At 39.7% G+C, this 16,855-nt stretch overlaps 2 protein-coding genes across 3 annotated transcripts; both read left to right on the top strand.

The window, feature by feature from the left end:
• The first annotated feature begins 38 nt into the window (after window positions 1-38).
• LOC139753236 (allantoicase-like) lies at window positions 39-8,921 on the top strand. 2 transcript variants are annotated; one of them, XM_071669466.1, is made up of 9 exons: window positions 39-198; window positions 2,251-2,313; window positions 4,981-5,095; window positions 5,719-5,820; window positions 6,242-6,330; window positions 6,591-6,782; window positions 7,398-7,557; window positions 7,800-8,023; window positions 8,571-8,921. In XM_071669466.1, exons 1-9 carry the CDS (start codon window positions 118-120, stop codon window positions 8,703-8,705), a joined length of 1,161 nt encoding a protein of 386 aa, XP_071525567.1. In that variant the 5' UTR covers window positions 39-117; the 3' UTR covers window positions 8,706-8,921. The 2 variants fall into 2 exon arrangements, with proteins under 2 accessions (XP_071525567.1, XP_071525568.1); XM_071669467.1 differs by having other exon boundaries at window positions 195-227.
• Window positions 8,922-10,586: 1,665 nt separating this feature from the next.
• On the top strand, window positions 10,587-16,285 carry LOC139753237 (gamma-glutamyl hydrolase-like). The gene is made up of 8 exons (XM_071669468.1): window positions 10,587-10,723; window positions 11,283-11,395; window positions 11,728-11,851; window positions 12,461-12,511; window positions 12,742-12,977; window positions 13,143-13,249; window positions 13,704-13,932; window positions 16,001-16,285. Exons 2-8 carry the CDS (start codon window positions 11,296-11,298, stop codon window positions 16,126-16,128), a joined length of 975 nt encoding a protein of 324 aa, XP_071525569.1. The 5' UTR covers window positions 10,587-10,723; window positions 11,283-11,295; the 3' UTR covers window positions 16,129-16,285.
• Window positions 16,286-16,855: the final 570 nt, after the last annotated feature.

Raw genomic sequence — 16,855 nt, forward strand, 5'->3', positions numbered from 1 at the left:
GCTCTGGTCAGAGTGGGTACAATAAAGGCCAAGCTAACAGAGAGAACCAGTCACAGTGGTGTCGCCACCTTGAGTAGTGCAGTGCCCCTCCCCAGTCCACCTGCTGCTGATCTCGCAATGGCTCTCCGACTTAGTGAGACAGTGGGGGACGAAAGGAAACCTAAATTCGCCGAATTAAACAACCTGATTTCGGAGAAGGTAATTCGGAAATGTTTATCAGTTCAAAAGTAAGTAATAGATGACTTTTTTTTTTTAAAGTACACTGCATAACACTCGCGTTTCCTCGATAGATTCAAACTCATAGATAATGCAATCTAATGCCGACAATAGGGTGACTAGTGGAATTTGTCTTGCTTTGCTTAGTGTTGAGCGATGATATATATAAATCCACATTAGATTCTCCGAGGTCATACAAAATGAAGCTACTTAAAAAAAAAAATCTTATATTTTGCGCTATGTCCCAACAGAAGAAATAAGATAAAAACAAGAGAAAAAAATTTGACTTTGGCATTCATACGTGGGAAATAAATGGAGAACAGTTTAATTGGACACAAATATCATAAGGCTAGGGTGAGCCAGTAAACACTTGGGTTATGAGCAACGCTTCAAGGTGACTTTTAGTTTTAAGTTCAGTTAATCAGGAAAAAAGGCGCATATCGGTTATTTGTGGTTCCCCTTAGTGAAAGAAATTTAAGCTCCTCTTATGGAAGGGAAACCTACATTACGTTTGAGACATAAGCAAGTTGATGAGTATTCTTGACCCTTATAATCAACCACAAATATCATTCACCTGCTGCAAGTGATCCAAACCGGGGTTTCTGATCCCTGAACTACATACATGGTATCGAAGTCTATTTCACAGATCTTTTAAAAACATTTCTGTTACGGATCCCACACCGTATTATAAGTACGTATGTTTAAAACACTTTTAGAATTCTATGCTCGCGGTGGCAACATTATCTGGTGAGAATCGTACACCCAAGGCCATCTGAGCATGTTTACCCGAGTGACTTGAGATTAGCACCCTGTGTTTTTTTTCTAACATTTACGATCTGATATTGTACGGACAATACTGTTAGTAAATCATAACTTGAAATGTTGAGGAATAAAATACTTTACATTTGTTACATGATAAAGTGGGTGTTACCGGACTCTGCCAGCTTCTGGTTATGCCCTCGTTAAACTCGCTCCAAGCAAGCCGTCCATTGTTTACTGCTGGCGATAAAGGCATCCTATAAGCTATAGGATCCTTTGGAGAGGGGGGTGTTATAATTATACTGCAGGTGCCCCTGGAGAGGATGTCAAGGTATAATAATGAATACTAGTAAATTCGAAATTCAAATTTGACAATGCCACTTGTATGGAAATTCTCGATCAACGGTGTAGGTGATGTAATCTATTTACCCTATTGTAAGTCGGGACAATAAATTCCGCCTTGAGGGATCCCATTACGAGTTTCACCTTGACTAGTTATATATATATATATATATATATATATATATATATATATATATTATTGCAGTGGGTCCCAATAATCCACGTGATCTTGCATTTGCTGATACAACAGAAACCGAGAGTCGATAAGTCGCAAGGACATATTCGTGGAATTGCATCGTCTGTGGTAAATAACATCTCGTATCTACCAAAGGATATTAAGTCCTTGGTATTTATCGTGTTAGTGTGTGTGTATATATATATATATATATATATATATATATATATATATATATATATATATATATATATATATATATATTTTCCTATGAGTCCACGGGGAAAAAGAAACGCGAACTTTTCGTGTTTCATTTTCCCCGTGGACTCGTAGGAATATCTTCGTCACGCGCAAAATTGTGATCCTTTCCTATATATATATATATATATATATTTTTTTTTTCTTTCTTTCAAACTATTCGCCATTTCCCGCATTAGCGAGGTAGCGTTAAGAACAGAGGACTGGGCCTTTGAGGGAATACCCTCACCTGGCCCAATTCTCTGTTCCTTCTTTTGGAAAATTAAAAAAAACGAGAGGGGAGGATTTCCAGCCACCCGCTCCCTCCCCTTTTAGTCGCCTTCTACGACACGCAGGGAATACGTGGGAAGTATTCTTTCTCCCCTATCCCCAGGGATATATATATATATATATATATATATATATATATATATATATATATATATATATATATATATAGTGTAAAGTATAATAGATACTGTGAATATCCATGAGTAATTATAATCTTGTTTCCATTACAGCTGGGTGGCAGAGTCCTGTTCGCGACTGATGACTGGTTTGCTGTAGCCGAGAACCTCCTTAAGGTAAATGTCTTTAGAACAATTTGTGATGACCATAGTGGTGGCATCGATTCACTTTGCAGAATATTGAGCAGAGTGACATTATCGGGTGTAAGATAGTGGTGAATCCAGCAGAGAACGGCTCGAGTTATCACAACACATTTATACAGACGTGCTCTTACATTATAAAAAGTTTGGTCAGATACATAACTGTACAAGAATCAGCTGCCGGGTTTAGATGGAGGACATTTAAAACAGATTTTGCCACTATATATATATATATATATATATATATATATATATATATATATATATATATATCCTAATGGTATGGGACGACCTACTTTGTGATTAAAATACAATATTTTGTTCTGAATTTTCCGTTGGCAGTGAAATGACAAACATTATAATCGGATCGAATAAATTTTGGATGAAACGATTAAAGTTTACTCAAAATAAAGGCCTTTGCCAGGCTTGTCGTGAAGAACCTTTACACACATGCTATACTATTTTTATACATTCACGCAGCATAACTGGTATACAATATGATAACCTAAAATTCAAGGTTAATGTCAATAGAATAATAAAGATTAACTTTTTTTTCTGACAGCTGAAATTAGTTCCCCGGTATATTTATTTTGTAGGTTGTGGGAATTTATCACTACTGTAATTTTTTTTTGTCCAAAGGGCAGATGACTTCAAGGACGCCTAGTCTCGCGCGGTGTAAGCCTGCTCAATTCTGGCTGTGAATAACACCCTCGCACAGGCTTTTCTCTCTCTAGTTTCGAAAGATTACGTTATGGGTGGACACGTACATGACACATAAATGCATGAATCCATAAATGTTCGCAAATATACCCCAGCAGTGACAGTTGGTCTCTTTTTGCGAACAAATATATATGTTTGCATCAGTTGCAGGTTCAATATACCAAGGTCATGTTCTGCTGGGCGAGGAACAGCAGCTTGGCTTGCCACTGTATCTACTCCGCCAGGCTATATATAAGAGTTGGTAGGCTGGTTCAGCAATGACATTGTTTGCAGTGGAAGAAAATAAATGTCTATTCTTTCGGAGCAAAAAAATTGCTAATATATCCGCTACTTCCGTCATGTCTACGTGGAGGTTGGGTGCCTTCCTCCCTCACCATGTCCACGTACCCAAGGCCACGAGGAGCATAACTGGCGTAACTACTTGAGCAGTTATATAATCACTGGCAGCTATCCATGTTATAAAACAAGAGGTGGCTGTCACAACACTATGAAACCTCGGGTGGGTGATGGTTGTTTAAAAGCAAGGCACGATCTGTAAAGATGAAGTTTATGAGCGCTTAGCTTTACCAACAATTGCTATTACGGTAACATAGTAAGAAATTTTGTGTTGCTGTGATTAGGAAGCTGTGGGTGACCTTTTAATCGCGATGGAGATGAACATGTCATGATCTTGCATGTTTGTGATGGGGAGGGAGATGTTTGTTTTGCATACGCGCGTTACCTATATGTAGTACTTATTTGTCCACATGGAAAAGAACCTTTACATAGAGCTCCACTTCTCATCCTTGCATATTTTTTGTTATATGTTTGATTTGATATTGGTTTTAGTCGTATGTCGACTTGGTTCGTTCCAAGTTTCCACAACACGTTCTTCGTCCCCTCTGTACACTTCGTGTGTGCTTACTATTTCATTAACTTCTTCGCTTGTTAAGAAGAGTTTTACACTCTTGTTGCTTTTTTTTTTTTTTTTTAACCTTATACACGTGTATGAACCATGACTTTTTGCATCCGAACATGTAGGAAACTTTACACTCTGGTTCTGCTATCTACCCGTACACCACAATAAGCTTTGGATATTTCGAATTTTACTTTGGTGGGGCTTATATACGTCGGCCTAAATTATTTTCGTCTTGCCAAACGTGGTATAGCGATTAGAATGCCTGACCATGACACCTTTACGGGCCCTGCCGACCAGGGTCGAGCGCATTATTCCAATCCTAGTTGCACCAGTCAGTGGGTCCAGTCACCCTAGCTATTCATCCATCCCAAGGGTTTGGTTTGAGTACCTGGCCGAGTCTAGAATATACATATGTATAGCGGTAATGGGATGGCTATGATTAGGACCCCAGTTGCCCATACCGTCTCGGGTAACAAAAAAAAAAAAAAAAAATCTATCAAAAATAGTTCACCTGTAATGTGGAACCAAATTATTCTTACTGTAACCTAATTTCGTTAGTTATGCTTGAACATGAAGCGTCAGAAATAAATCTTAAATGAATCGACATATGAAGTTAAACTATTTAAGTTTCTACTTTAGTACGGTATCTTTCTTTGTTATAATCACTGAAGCATCTACCATCAAAGCCTTAAAAACCATAATGTCAGACCAACGTCTAGAGTGCGTTTGCCACAAACTTCACTGTTAAGTGGTATCTTATTTATTACTTTTGGCGGGAGACTGTCTCTTGTGCTGGTTATTCTTGTAGAAATGAAACTACAGCAAAGCTAGTAAATGCATGGCATATCATGGGCGCCATTGATCTTCTTGGATCTACTTTGCGACTTGAGTAATTCCTTACGTTCTACCGCTCGCAATCATTCTACTGAGGGTGGTCTTGACGTAGTGTTGCTACAAGAGAGGCCAATGGAGTGATGTAAACTGGGTAAGTTGGCGGATGGTCTTGATAACGTTGGTGTTTGCAGGAGAGCCTACCGGAGTGGCGGGAGGGAGAATTCACGGAGTGCGGCAAGTGGATGGACGGCTGGGAGACGAGGAGGAGGCGCAAACCCGGCCATGACTGGTGCATTATCAAGCTGGGTAAGACTTTGAAGTGTTGCCTAACACTCGTTCACCCCCACACGCTTGCTCACAACTCTCCATGTTATTCTATAACTAAAATTAAACTGTGCAGTCGAGAGCGCTTGTTGTTTTCAGGGAGTTATTCTTTAATTACAATTAACAGCCAGTGTTGGATCGTTAAAATATAGTCTAAAGAGAAGTGTAAATCCTTCTAGTGTGAATTTCAACTTTGTAGTAAATTTTTGAAGGTGTATTGACATTCCCATATAAGCTGCAGTATGTACTGCTACGTAATATTGGAAAACTAAGTTACATTGTGAACTAATAAGGTGAAATATTATCAACCAGGCTAAACCTAGTGTTGCTAAGGTGATTATTACCAAGCTTAATATATAATACACGAAGCTACCAAAGGTAATAACCAGTACTGTAAGGTAAATACCCTAAAAATTTAGCAACACCTACTTTAAGTAAGATGTCCAGCTTATGCCATCTATCACGATACAATTGTTCTGATTAGGCCATCTACCGTCTAACGAATGGTAATGTAATGCTTTCTACCATGTACCAAGCCACACTTGCCGCTAGTAAGCTAATTTCTTAAACTGGAAAGAGGCTACTAATGTCTATACACATGACAGGAGTACCTGGGGTGATCGAGGGAGTGGACGTGGACACCTCTTACTTCACGGGGAACTTTGCGCCCAGGGTCTCCCTTCAAGCAACTGTACTCTCAGAGCAAGGTCTGTATCCAGATCTCACTGTGCCTGTATCTTTCTTAAATACATTTTTTTTCTATCCTTTTTGCCTATTCTTTTAAATATCTACCACTTATTTTCTTACTCTAGGTTTCTGGCAAATCTGGAAATCTTGTGAATTGAAACCTTAATAACATATCTTGAGTATGTACTAAGGCAAATTGCTTCATCCCCCCAAAAAAAATTACAATACATTTCTCTTGGTTTGATTGATATTTCATCTTACCGGGCCATCCCTGTTAATGATTGTGCCATGTTTTGTCATGTATGAATCGGTGGCAAATGTCGTCTGTCTTTTGACTTTAATCTCATAATTTGACGAATCGAATCTATCTTCCCGAGACATGACTTAGGTCCTTACCTTCTTGGTGACTGCCGAGGCTGATGCGAATGACTTGTGTTGCAGATGAAGCCATAATTCCAGAGAGGAGGAGCGTCTTTGGTACGGAGGCCAGCAACGACAGCCTCATCCAGATGGAGACGCTACACAGTGAGGTATGCCCGGCTCCATTTCCTAATCCGTGAACAGTTACATATTAGTTTCTCTAGCAATTTTTCGTCCTCGTAGTATCAAATATTAGAACTGGTATATATGTAATAAAACTAATAATTCGTAGTATTCCATGTTTTCAAACACGGCGGCGACAGCCAAAGTTGAGCTTAACAACTGTAGTTGGGCACCATGAAGTATATAGAAGATCCCCCCTCCCTCCTGTAGCGACAAGGACTTGCCTGTATTTTTCTTCTTTTTGCAGAAATGGGAGACTATAATACCGATGACGGACGCGCGGCCTGGGTACCGGGACACATGCCACACCTACATGCCTTCTACTTCCAACCACCGCTTCACCCACGTCAGGTTCAACATCTTTCCCGACGGAGGTGTGGCTAGGTTAAAGGTGTTCGGCTTCGCTGTACCAGATTGGTCTCTTGTTGCCCCATCCCAGGCGAGTCCAAGTTTTCATTCCCATTTTAAGTTGACTTTCCTTCCCATTCTTGAATCTTGTTTTAGTCTCGCGTTCCGTTTCAAGAAACTGGTTCTCTGTAAATGGAAGAGAAGTATGCTATACTGTTATATAATTTTCAGATAAAAACTCTTCGTTTTTTTTTTTTTTTTGACAAGATAAACTGATCACAAAACATGCCTTTTTCTATGACAGACGAGCTGGTAATCATAACAGGCACTTAAGACTGTTATTTGCAAGTTGAATAGGATATCAAAGACTTTATCCAGTTTCATAGAGTAACCTCTAACATTTTTTTCCCTAAAAATAACTGCTACTGATCTAGGATAAAAACTCGACCGTAGAAAATGGTTTGGATTATTTTTTTTGGCACTCAAAAACCAAGATTTTTCTTCAATTATTGGAATAACACGGCTGTATTGTTAAATTCTCTGCAAAGTATTATCTATGTTTTCGAGAGAAGTCTGCACATAATCTGAAATGATTCATAACAATGATGTACCCTATAAAACACTGTATCCCGAAACTTCAACTCAAATGGTGATAAAATTATACTGAAAACAAACTTCTTAATTTCAATGGTGTTTTAATAAACAGTTGTTGGACCTGGCGGGCGTGAGCAACGGGGGCGTTTGTCTGGAGTACAGCGACGCCCATTACGGCCACCCGCGCAACCTCATCAGCCCAGGTCGAGGAGTTACAATGGCCGATGGGTGGGAAACTGCGCGTAGGCTAGACCGACCGCCAGTTCTCGTTGGTTAGTTGTGTGTAATTTGTAGTCTGCATGGTCGTCTGTCATGATTGTCAATACTAGGATACCTTCCCGGTGATAAGTCGGGATTAAGCTATTACTAGACGAACGCATTGGCCACCAAGTGCCCGGATAATACATTATCACTCTAAACAGAAGAAAGATTCGTGAAACTAGCACAATTGAGAATATAGAGCTCGAGAGACATATATCATGGCTTATTATGAGGTTCCCATGTGTTGTTGCAGGCCAAGCTGGTGGGGTACTGGCAGTCGCGGGGTTCGAGTGGACGGTCCTTCGCCTAGGGCACCCTGGCAAGATTTCCAGGATCGAGATCGACACACACCACTTCAAGGGCAACTTCCCCGACTCCTGCAGGATAGATGGATGCTTTCTCCAGAGCCAGCAGAAGGAATCCGAGGGTATAGGGACGAATGACAGCTTGTGGCAAGTTATATTACCTCCACAAAAGGTAAAGTTCTAAAATTTGTTTCAAGTTGGTGGAACTACTTTGAATTTCTCTATATACAATGTTTAATTAAGCGCGATTAAAACTACAGGCAAAAAAATCAAAATATCGAAGATTCAAATTGCGGATCTCTTTTTTTTAATTATTGCATTAGTATGAAGCGGATGAATGTTCATACTTCAGATGCAATATAGAGATTTTATCAATATCTTGGTAAGTTTTGGACACGTGTTTAAAGCATTATCAAATGAGAATTTTAGGAAGGAGTAGATGGCGATAAACATAGTAGTTGGATTTGTCTCGAAGGATAATGTGTGGCTTCTCCACATGCGATGGCACTTGATAGATTCACATGTTATGTCCCTTGATGAGGTGGGCTTAGTGTTGAAGCTGATCATTGCTCATTTCGTACTCGCAGGGTATGTTTTGAAAAAAAAAAGTTTTTATATTTGGTGACTGGTAATATTATTTACCCTACCTGACTAAGGGTAGTCGAAAATAAACTTTAGCTAATTTGTGTGAATTTAAACGCAATCATTGTGTATTGCAGATGAGGGCACACTCCCTTCACCACTACGAGAGTGAAGCGCTGTCGCTTGCCACGCCAGTATCACACGTCAGGATCGTCATGGCTCCTGACGGAGGCATCAGCCGCGTCAGGATCTTCGGCCATATCGTTAACTAGTTTACATCCAATATGTGGCGGCTCCATCAACAATGGCAGCAGGACACTAACTCCGCCGACACGAAGAAAGCAACTAGTCACCACTGTGTTCCAGCGCCGAAAGACGAGACTTCATGTTTACGCTGCTTTGCTTTTCACATTTTTTTTTTACTAATAAGTTGTTTGACTAAAATTATTTATTATACTTTATTAGTAATAAAGTTCTTTGCTGTATCACCAATAGTATCATTTGATACTCCTACACTGTTCCCCCTCACATTATATGTACTTAAAATTTTTTTGCTATTTTTCTAAACTGTAATTGATCCATGAAAATGTATTATGGTACAAGGACGTCCTATAAATATCATACATATAGTAGAATGCATTTTTGACCAATAATGACAAGATCTTGAAGTGACCAGAAGAGTTCTTAATAACGGAAGAGTTCTTTCTAAAAATGTCTCTTATCTTCATACTGGCCTGAGACTGGGCCTTATTATAAAGTGACCTTCCACCGACTTCATCGCATCTGTGGCACCTTAAAATTCGAGTAATATCTACATTTGTTGCCCTCCGTTTGAGCCTTTCTGTAGCCTTAAAATTGATCTCTTGAACATTCTTAAATACAGTACCCGCCATTTGTTGTCTTGTTCATCTTTTCTTGATACATTTGCTGATCACTTGTGTAAATTCTGGTACCACTTTGTCCATTCACTACCTTGTCTGTCAGATGACCTCCAGTAAGTCTATCTACTGTCCACTTCATCCATCGACTGTCCATTGCTTAGCCGTATCCCTGTCCTCCACTTACCCCAACTAATGTCCTTCATATGACCTGGGAAAGAAAACTGTATCCCCCTTGGACCAAGTCTCGTAATATGTCAACATATCCCTATTGAACAATAGGTAGTAACGACACACGGCCATTGTTCGCCCAGGATAAACCACACCCACGGTCGGTTCAGAGTCCTACGCCTCTTCATACATTGTGTAACTTCCTGTTGACGACGACGTTATATAATCGCTAATATCCATGTTTTCACTATTTTGTAATGAGGCGTGTCAACTAATCTCCTAGACTTGCCAATTTTCGGAGAGTACTTTGCTGAAGAAATATTTCTTCATTACATTGACGCGAACACTAGATAAAGTCTTGTGTTCCGTCGTACTGGCGCACCGTTGCGTCAGTCGTACCCGTCGACGGCAAGGGTGACGTTACATATTCTAATGCCGGAGGGAATTTGAAGCTTTGCGCCCACACTGCTGCAGGTGTAGTGTACGATCCCTCTTCCCTGGTTCGTGATACCATAATTGTAACTGATAAATCGATTACCAACTGTAATAATCGGTAAAATTTAGAGGAAATTGACATCGCAACGTATATGCTTTCGCAACGTATATGCTTACCTTTGAGAGAAACGGAACGTCGAAAGGTTCCACGTCTTAATGGAGTACATCTTTCTTTTAGACTGACACTGTAATACCCGACGTGGGGTTGACATCGCAGGGAATAATGCTCGGATCATTTCCCTCGCTGCTCTCTAAGGAACCCGCTAACAAACTCCTGGCACATTCTTCGACTCCCACCCAGAAAAACCCGCTCCTCCAGCCTGTAATCGTGAAAGATGCAGACATCAGCCATCTGGAGATAGTGATAGACATTGCCCAATCACCCGGACCCACACAGAAGGCGAAGCTTTTACTGAAATACAGAAAAAGAAAAAAATCTGGAACAAGCTAAACAAATAGTTTGGGAGGGTGGGATTTTGTTTTTAAACAGGCAGGATCTGCTATGAAGGTCAATGCAAATTATCTTAAAATTATTTCCTGGAGTACAATAAAGAACAGGGGTGGGTGGGGTCTGATAAAGGCCCTTCCCCACCCACCACGCAGGAGGTTGTATAGCAGTGTACTGCTCCACCAGTAGCTCGTACGCAGGGCTCCTGATGGTATATATATACTTCGCCGCACTTCACAAACCCTACAATCTTCCGTGACACACACTTCTCCCAACATATCTACGCCTGTTGATCGAGGTAAGTATAAATCTTTATGTACATCAACCTCGAATGACTATGCACATTTTGTTTGTATGAGATGGTTACTTTTTGTGCTCGATTTTCCCCCCTAATAAATAGTCAAAATGTAACTTTGTAGTGATACATTTTCAGCTCCAAGCACAGTTTAGTACCCAAGGTATCTTAATTATATTCAATATTGGGGATAGATTTGTTAAATGTCGAGTCCTCGTGTCTTAACCGATTGAACACAATGGCACGATCTCTTTAGAGGTTGTCAATATTTGGCCTGACCTCTAAGGGTCAAGTCGAAGGTCACACCATCGAATGAGAGTCGTGCCATCACGCTCGAGGACCGTGCCGTCATACTCAAACGGTTAATATGAGAACCTAGCAATGATATAGCCTAATTTACATAAATGGCGTCAGGACCTTTCACGTATGTCACATTACTGTTTACACTTTAACATCCATACTCCACATTCACACTCTGTATTCCAATGCCTGGACCTGTAGTTCATGTACGTTGTATGTCAGTGATAACAGCAAAGTCCCCCATCTCCTTTCCGTCACCCAGGTCACCACCTGTCATGGGTATTCGTCCTGAGATTCATCTGGGGTCATGGCTCATCATTTGGGTATTCATCACCACATCGAACTCGGAAGGCCTGAACCTGAAGCCCGTTATAGGTAAGTGGACCAATCCGTCCAGTTCCTGATTTTGACATCAAATGGAAGACTGCACCACAGACTGACCCGCCTTTTCAATATTCATAACAGTGTTAAAAGGAATCTTAACCTATTGCATGTTATAAGTAAGTGATGCTTCCTTCAGAGTTCCTTAGTTCGATTTTGGTGTTGATAAATATTAACTTGGTACTTGCTACAAGTGAGCAGCTCAGCTTTTTTGATTTCCTGAGGAGGCTTAAGGCCTTGACCATTTCCAGTCATACCTCAGTGGTGATGATAGCCAAGTACCACTGCGTGAACTGAACTTTGACCCGGGTTTGCCCTTTTATCAGGCATCCTGTCGCAAGAGTTGTCAAGCAAGATGGATGACAAGACTGGAAACCTATACACCTCCTACATTGCTGCATCTTACGTCAAGTTCATGGAGTCTGGTGGGGCCAGGGTTGTCCCTATCATGTAGGTGGTTTTTGTTATATACTGTACTGAGGTAAACGTTTACTCAAGCATGCATTCACTACAATACACATATTCAAATAGACTCAAAATAGGTTCATTCACTTATAGGTACTGACACACTCGTGTGTTAAGACAACCATACATGCACTCTCATAATTCAATACATTTAGGCATAGTCCAGCCTAGATCAAAATACTTAATTCATAAATCAAAATAATTTTTGAGTGTAAAAATACAAATCATCATGACTGCTTTAGTGTGGCAATGTTTTGTGTGCTTTTAATATTATATATATATATATATATATATATATATATATATATATATATATATATAAAATTGGTTTTTCTTATATCACCTTTTTGAGCATGATGGTATGAAACCAGCACAACAGTGCAGTCATCAGGTATGGTAGTCTGACCCTTGAAGGTCAGATAAAAAACCAGGCCATCATACCCAAAGGTTGTTCTGTCATCACCTAACAACTGTACCACCATGCTTAAGAATGGTACTGTCAAGCTCAAGAGTCATGCCTTGGTACAAGAGGTGTTACTGACCCCAGAATATGAGACCTAATATCAGCCTCTTTTTTTTTTTTTCTTACCTCAGGATCAACCAACCAGAGGAGTACTACCGAGGTGTTATCAATGCAGTCAATGGGTGAGTTGTGAGCCTGGCACTGGTTCCTGGTGTTGAGACAAAAAAGGAGCACTACCTCACAAAATTAGGATGAAAGTATATTTCTTGTAGAGAATAGACAAAAATAAAATCTCTGCTTTCGAATGACTTTCAGTATAAGGGCACAAGATATATGATGGAACAGAGATCAGATATACTTTCCTCACTCTGGGTTCAAGACAAATGAGCAAGTTTTCCCATTTCTGCAAAAGGCTAGTGTTCCCCGGTGGATCATCATCCTTCCGGTCCCTAAGCAGTGGCTATGGCAGGGCCGGCAGCCTCCTTTACAATCTGGTGCGAGAGGCTAAAGAAATGAATGACACTGAGATCCCACTCTTCGCCACTTGCCTGGGCTTTGAGATGCTCCTCTACCTGGATGCTAACAAGATCAACCCACTGTCCAGATGCAATGCCAGCAACCTGGCTGATCCTCTGAACCTAAGCCCAGGTGAGAAAAATGAAACGATCAACGACATGACAGATAAGAGGGCTTGGGTAACCAGGGAAAGGTCATGTATCTTTTGAAGGACATTTAACAACAAAGGTTCTTCATGCTAGGTAAGAAGTCCAAGTATCAAAGGAGAGCCTTAGGCTTGATGCCTTCCCTTTTCAGATTTCGAGCAGACTGAGATACTGGGTTCTGCTTCACAAGATGTGCTTAACACACTAACTACCACCAACAGCACCAGCAACTTCCACAAGTACTGTGTCACGCCTCAGGTATGGACCCCAACCTATTCGACCTTCTTTCCCAGTTAGCAGCCCTTAGATCACAGCCAGCATTGGTTATAACTTGACCTTAACAGTTCATAAGCCTAAAACTTTACCAAAACAGCCAACCAACCAACTCATCCCTTAATCCTTAAGTTCTAACCTTAGATACCAACATCATTCAATGAACAACAGATATAAGCCCCAAAACTCAGATCACAGTCTTCTCATATCTCTCAAAATACACTTAATTTTCCAAGTTTCATAATGAAATTATGCACTTATCAAAAAGTTTAATCCCCTTGTACTAAATATTCTGGCACTTTGCATTCTTCAAAATATTCTACTGCTAACTTAACAAGGCACTGTTGCCAATACACCATACCATGTACTGTCTGTGCTGAACATATTAGACTTCTCCTCTTGGTTTGAGTTGTCTTACTGACTAGATAATGCATCACAGAGGTTCAATGAGCTGGATCTGCAGAAGAACTACACTATAGTGTCTACATCATTTGATCGTGAGAAGGATGATGAGTACATCTCTACAGTGGAGCATAAACGACTCCCCATTTATGGCACTCAATGGCACCCTGAGAAGAACAGTTTTGAGTGGGCATTCAGTTCAATCCCCCACTCACGAGAAGCTATTAGGGCAGCTCAATACTTTGCAAATTTCTTTGTTGAAAAAGGTTGGTAAGAATGTGTGTGTGGTTTGGGTGGGTTTGAGTACCAACATATCCTGGCTTTGTTTTGCAATATTTGTCAGACACCCAGTGCCTGAGATGTGTGTGCATGTGCTCCTTTGTAATGTATGTATGTGTTTTATAGCTGTACCTACCTAGCTATGGGTTCTTACTATGATATAACCATAATGGCAGGGCTAGTGCGAAGTGCTTGCTGCATGCCTTTCTTGATGAATTAGACCATTCTTCTAGTTACCACCTGCATTACTTAATCATCTATTCTTGGCTCATCTGGGACTGACCTCAACATGTTAAGTAATCTTTTGAATGTTTCTGTAGTTGTTTCATGCATGTTTCTTCTTGGGGCAGTACATTCTAAAACTCCTGGTTGGGTTGTCATATGTTTTTGTTTGATTTATTTTCGATTCGTTCCATGGTATTCTTGAAGATTCAATATCTCTGCATCTTTCTTGCTGAGACCCTCTCAAGTTTATAACTTCAATCTGTTACCAGAGAGTGACAGAATGAATCTATTTCTACTACTTTGTACAGTACAGGGAGGGAGCTCTACACTTGTGGAGGCTACATCTCTTGAATAATGTATGTTGTTATTATCTATGTGAACTGTATGGGTTGGAAATTCTACACTTGTGGAGTTCCATCTCTTTAACTTTCTCTACTACCATACAAACAAATTTTTAAACTTCTCTTTGCTGTTCCCATTTACTATTTCACTACTCTTTTACAAGTACTAACCTGTCCCCATTTACTATTTCACTACTCTTTTACTATACAAGTACTGACTTATATCTTGCCCAATTTCATGTTTTGGCCTCTGATTGTTCCACCCTTCATCTTTAAAACAACTGTTCACCATTTTCATCATCAAAAGGGGTTTAAAACCTTACAGGCTGTGATCTGATCACCCTTTGCTCTTCATTTTTCCATGGTGGACAAATCTAAGGCCTCTAACCTTTCCCTGTAACCCAGTTCTCTTAATTATGGTAACACATTGTTGCCCTCCTGTTAGCTCTTTGTGCTTTTTTTAATGTGACCATGTAAAGACAGGGATAAGTGGAGATTATTTTGCCTTGGACACCCCCTTTATGTAGGTTTCCAAAGGGAACAGATATCACAGAGACAGACAGATAGATGGACATTGACATAACCAAACTTGAGAAGCATATTATAGTTTTTGCATATTGTACGATGAACAGCTTGATGAATATTTCTTCATTTATATACATGAAAGTCATTCTAATCTTTGCCACTAGACAGTGTGTCTCCTTAACTGTTCTCTTTATGTGGGACTCTGGCAACACCTCAGGGAAAACGTCTACTCCCAAGTCTCTCTCTCTCACAAGCAGATTCCTGCTGCTATACCCAGCCTTTCTTTTGCAGTGTCCAGTCCTAATTTCCAATTATTTTAGGTTAATGCGGTTCACTACATTCCCCTTATGGCCTTGACGTCATCTGCAGACATGATCAGGTTGAAGCCCCGTTCTTCTGTGTGGAGTGTGTGTGTGTTTATCTATTTGTAAAGAATGGAGAGAAAGATACACTTGTAAAGCCCTATCTTCTGAAATTCTTTTTACCTACACAGATCTGGCCACTTGGCAGGGCAAGTGCATAGTGCTAACCACGGAAAAATTTAGTTAAGAACATTCATGTGTGATGCATGTTGTCAAATGTTACATGTAAGATGGAAAGAGTTTGTGTGTGTGTGATGAATGCCAGCAATCCATGTGTATGTGAGGCAGAAAGAAGAATTAGCAATCCAGGCAGAAAGAGAAACTTGACAGCCACTATCATTTTGGCTCTGTGCTTCCTTCACTGTCCTTCCCATGTGTTTCTGCACAATTTTACCTAGAATTACATGAGAGAATTTTGCTGTTAGGCAGGGCTGTTTTACTAACAATACCTTCTTTTTTGCTGATATAACTACATTGTATAACATCAATCTTGAGCTTATCTGGAACTGTTTTTGGTTATTTATCAAAGTTTCCCATCAGTGAGAGAGAAATGGAAAGAATATCATAAGTCCCAAGATTCTGAAGCATTCTATTATCCACAGCTCGTCAAAACAACATCAGGTACAGCACTGCAGAATCACGCACCTTTCCTCTCATCTACAACTACAAGCCCATCTATATCCGTCTACTTTACAAGTCCTCCTTCCAGCAGTGCTATTTCTTCAAGTAACTTCCCTATGAGAAGGTCCAACTGACCTCTTACCTTTGTATTTTGCTTTCTACCATTAGCCCAAGTTGATGGGTCAGTTTATGAGTATGTCATTAGTAAACTATGTTATGTATGTAAGATAATTAAGATAGAGGAAATACATGTATTGTATAATTGAGTTTGTTCCTGTCTTACAGCTCCTTCCAATATTGATGGTATTTGAACCTAAATGTTCAGTAATATGAATGTTCAACTCTGGAAGATACACCTAATATGGATTATTTGGAAAATTATGTGAGTTATAGTGACACCGATAAGCCTTGTTAATTACCCTAAGGAAATGTTCGATGGACATGGTAAAATATCACAGGAAAATAGTGTATAGAAAATCATATCCACTGTTACGTTTAGTTATTAAATCATGGTTTTCATGGTCCCTATTTTTAAATATGAACAATTTGAAAAAAATCTAGAATTTCTCTTGTATAACTCCATGATATTTCAAAAGGAATTACGTAAACAAATTTCTCATTCTGTAGTTTCATTCTTGTCACAAACCTAGTCTTTCAAACTGATATTCACAACAATAATTTTGTTCAAATCATGAGTACCAGTATTACTTCAGAAAAAACTGCACTGTATGAATATACTGACTGTGCTATATATGCATTACAACTCCACAAAACAGTTGAAATAACTGCTTAACACAGGCTGCAAAGCTTTACTTATTAAATATACGTAACTGAAT

Source organism: Panulirus ornatus, chromosome 14 (assembly GCF_036320965.1).
Source record: "Panulirus ornatus isolate Po-2019 chromosome 14, ASM3632096v1, whole genome shotgun sequence".
Lineage (NCBI taxonomy): Eukaryota > Metazoa > Arthropoda > Malacostraca > Decapoda > Palinuridae > Panulirus > Panulirus ornatus.

What these genes read in the sequence shown, in the direction of transcription:
- LOC139753236 (XM_071669466.1), top strand. Translation starts at nt 118, where the DNA reads ATGGCTCTCCGACTTAGTGAGACAGTGGGGGACGAAAGGAAACCTAAA. An exon ending in AACTGTACTCTCAGAGCAAG is followed by an intron (nt 5,821 to 6,241) that starts GTCTGTATCCAG and finishes CTTGTGTTGCAG; the next exon opens with ATGAAGCCATAATTCCAGAG. An exon ending in TGGAGACGCTACACAGTGAG is followed by an intron (nt 6,331 to 6,590) that starts GTATGCCCGGCT and finishes TTCTTTTTGCAG; the next exon opens with AAATGGGAGACTATAATACC.
- LOC139753237 (XM_071669468.1), top strand. Translation starts at nt 11,296, where the DNA reads ATGGGTATTCGTCCTGAGATTCATCTGGGGTCATGGCTCATCATTTGG. An exon ending in GAACCTGAAGCCCGTTATAG is followed by an intron (nt 11,396 to 11,727) that starts GTAAGTGGACCA and finishes CCCTTTTATCAG; the next exon opens with GCATCCTGTCGCAAGAGTTG. An exon ending in TCCTCTGAACCTAAGCCCAG is followed by an intron (nt 12,978 to 13,142) that starts GTGAGAAAAATG and finishes TTCCCTTTTCAG; the next exon opens with ATTTCGAGCAGACTGAGATA.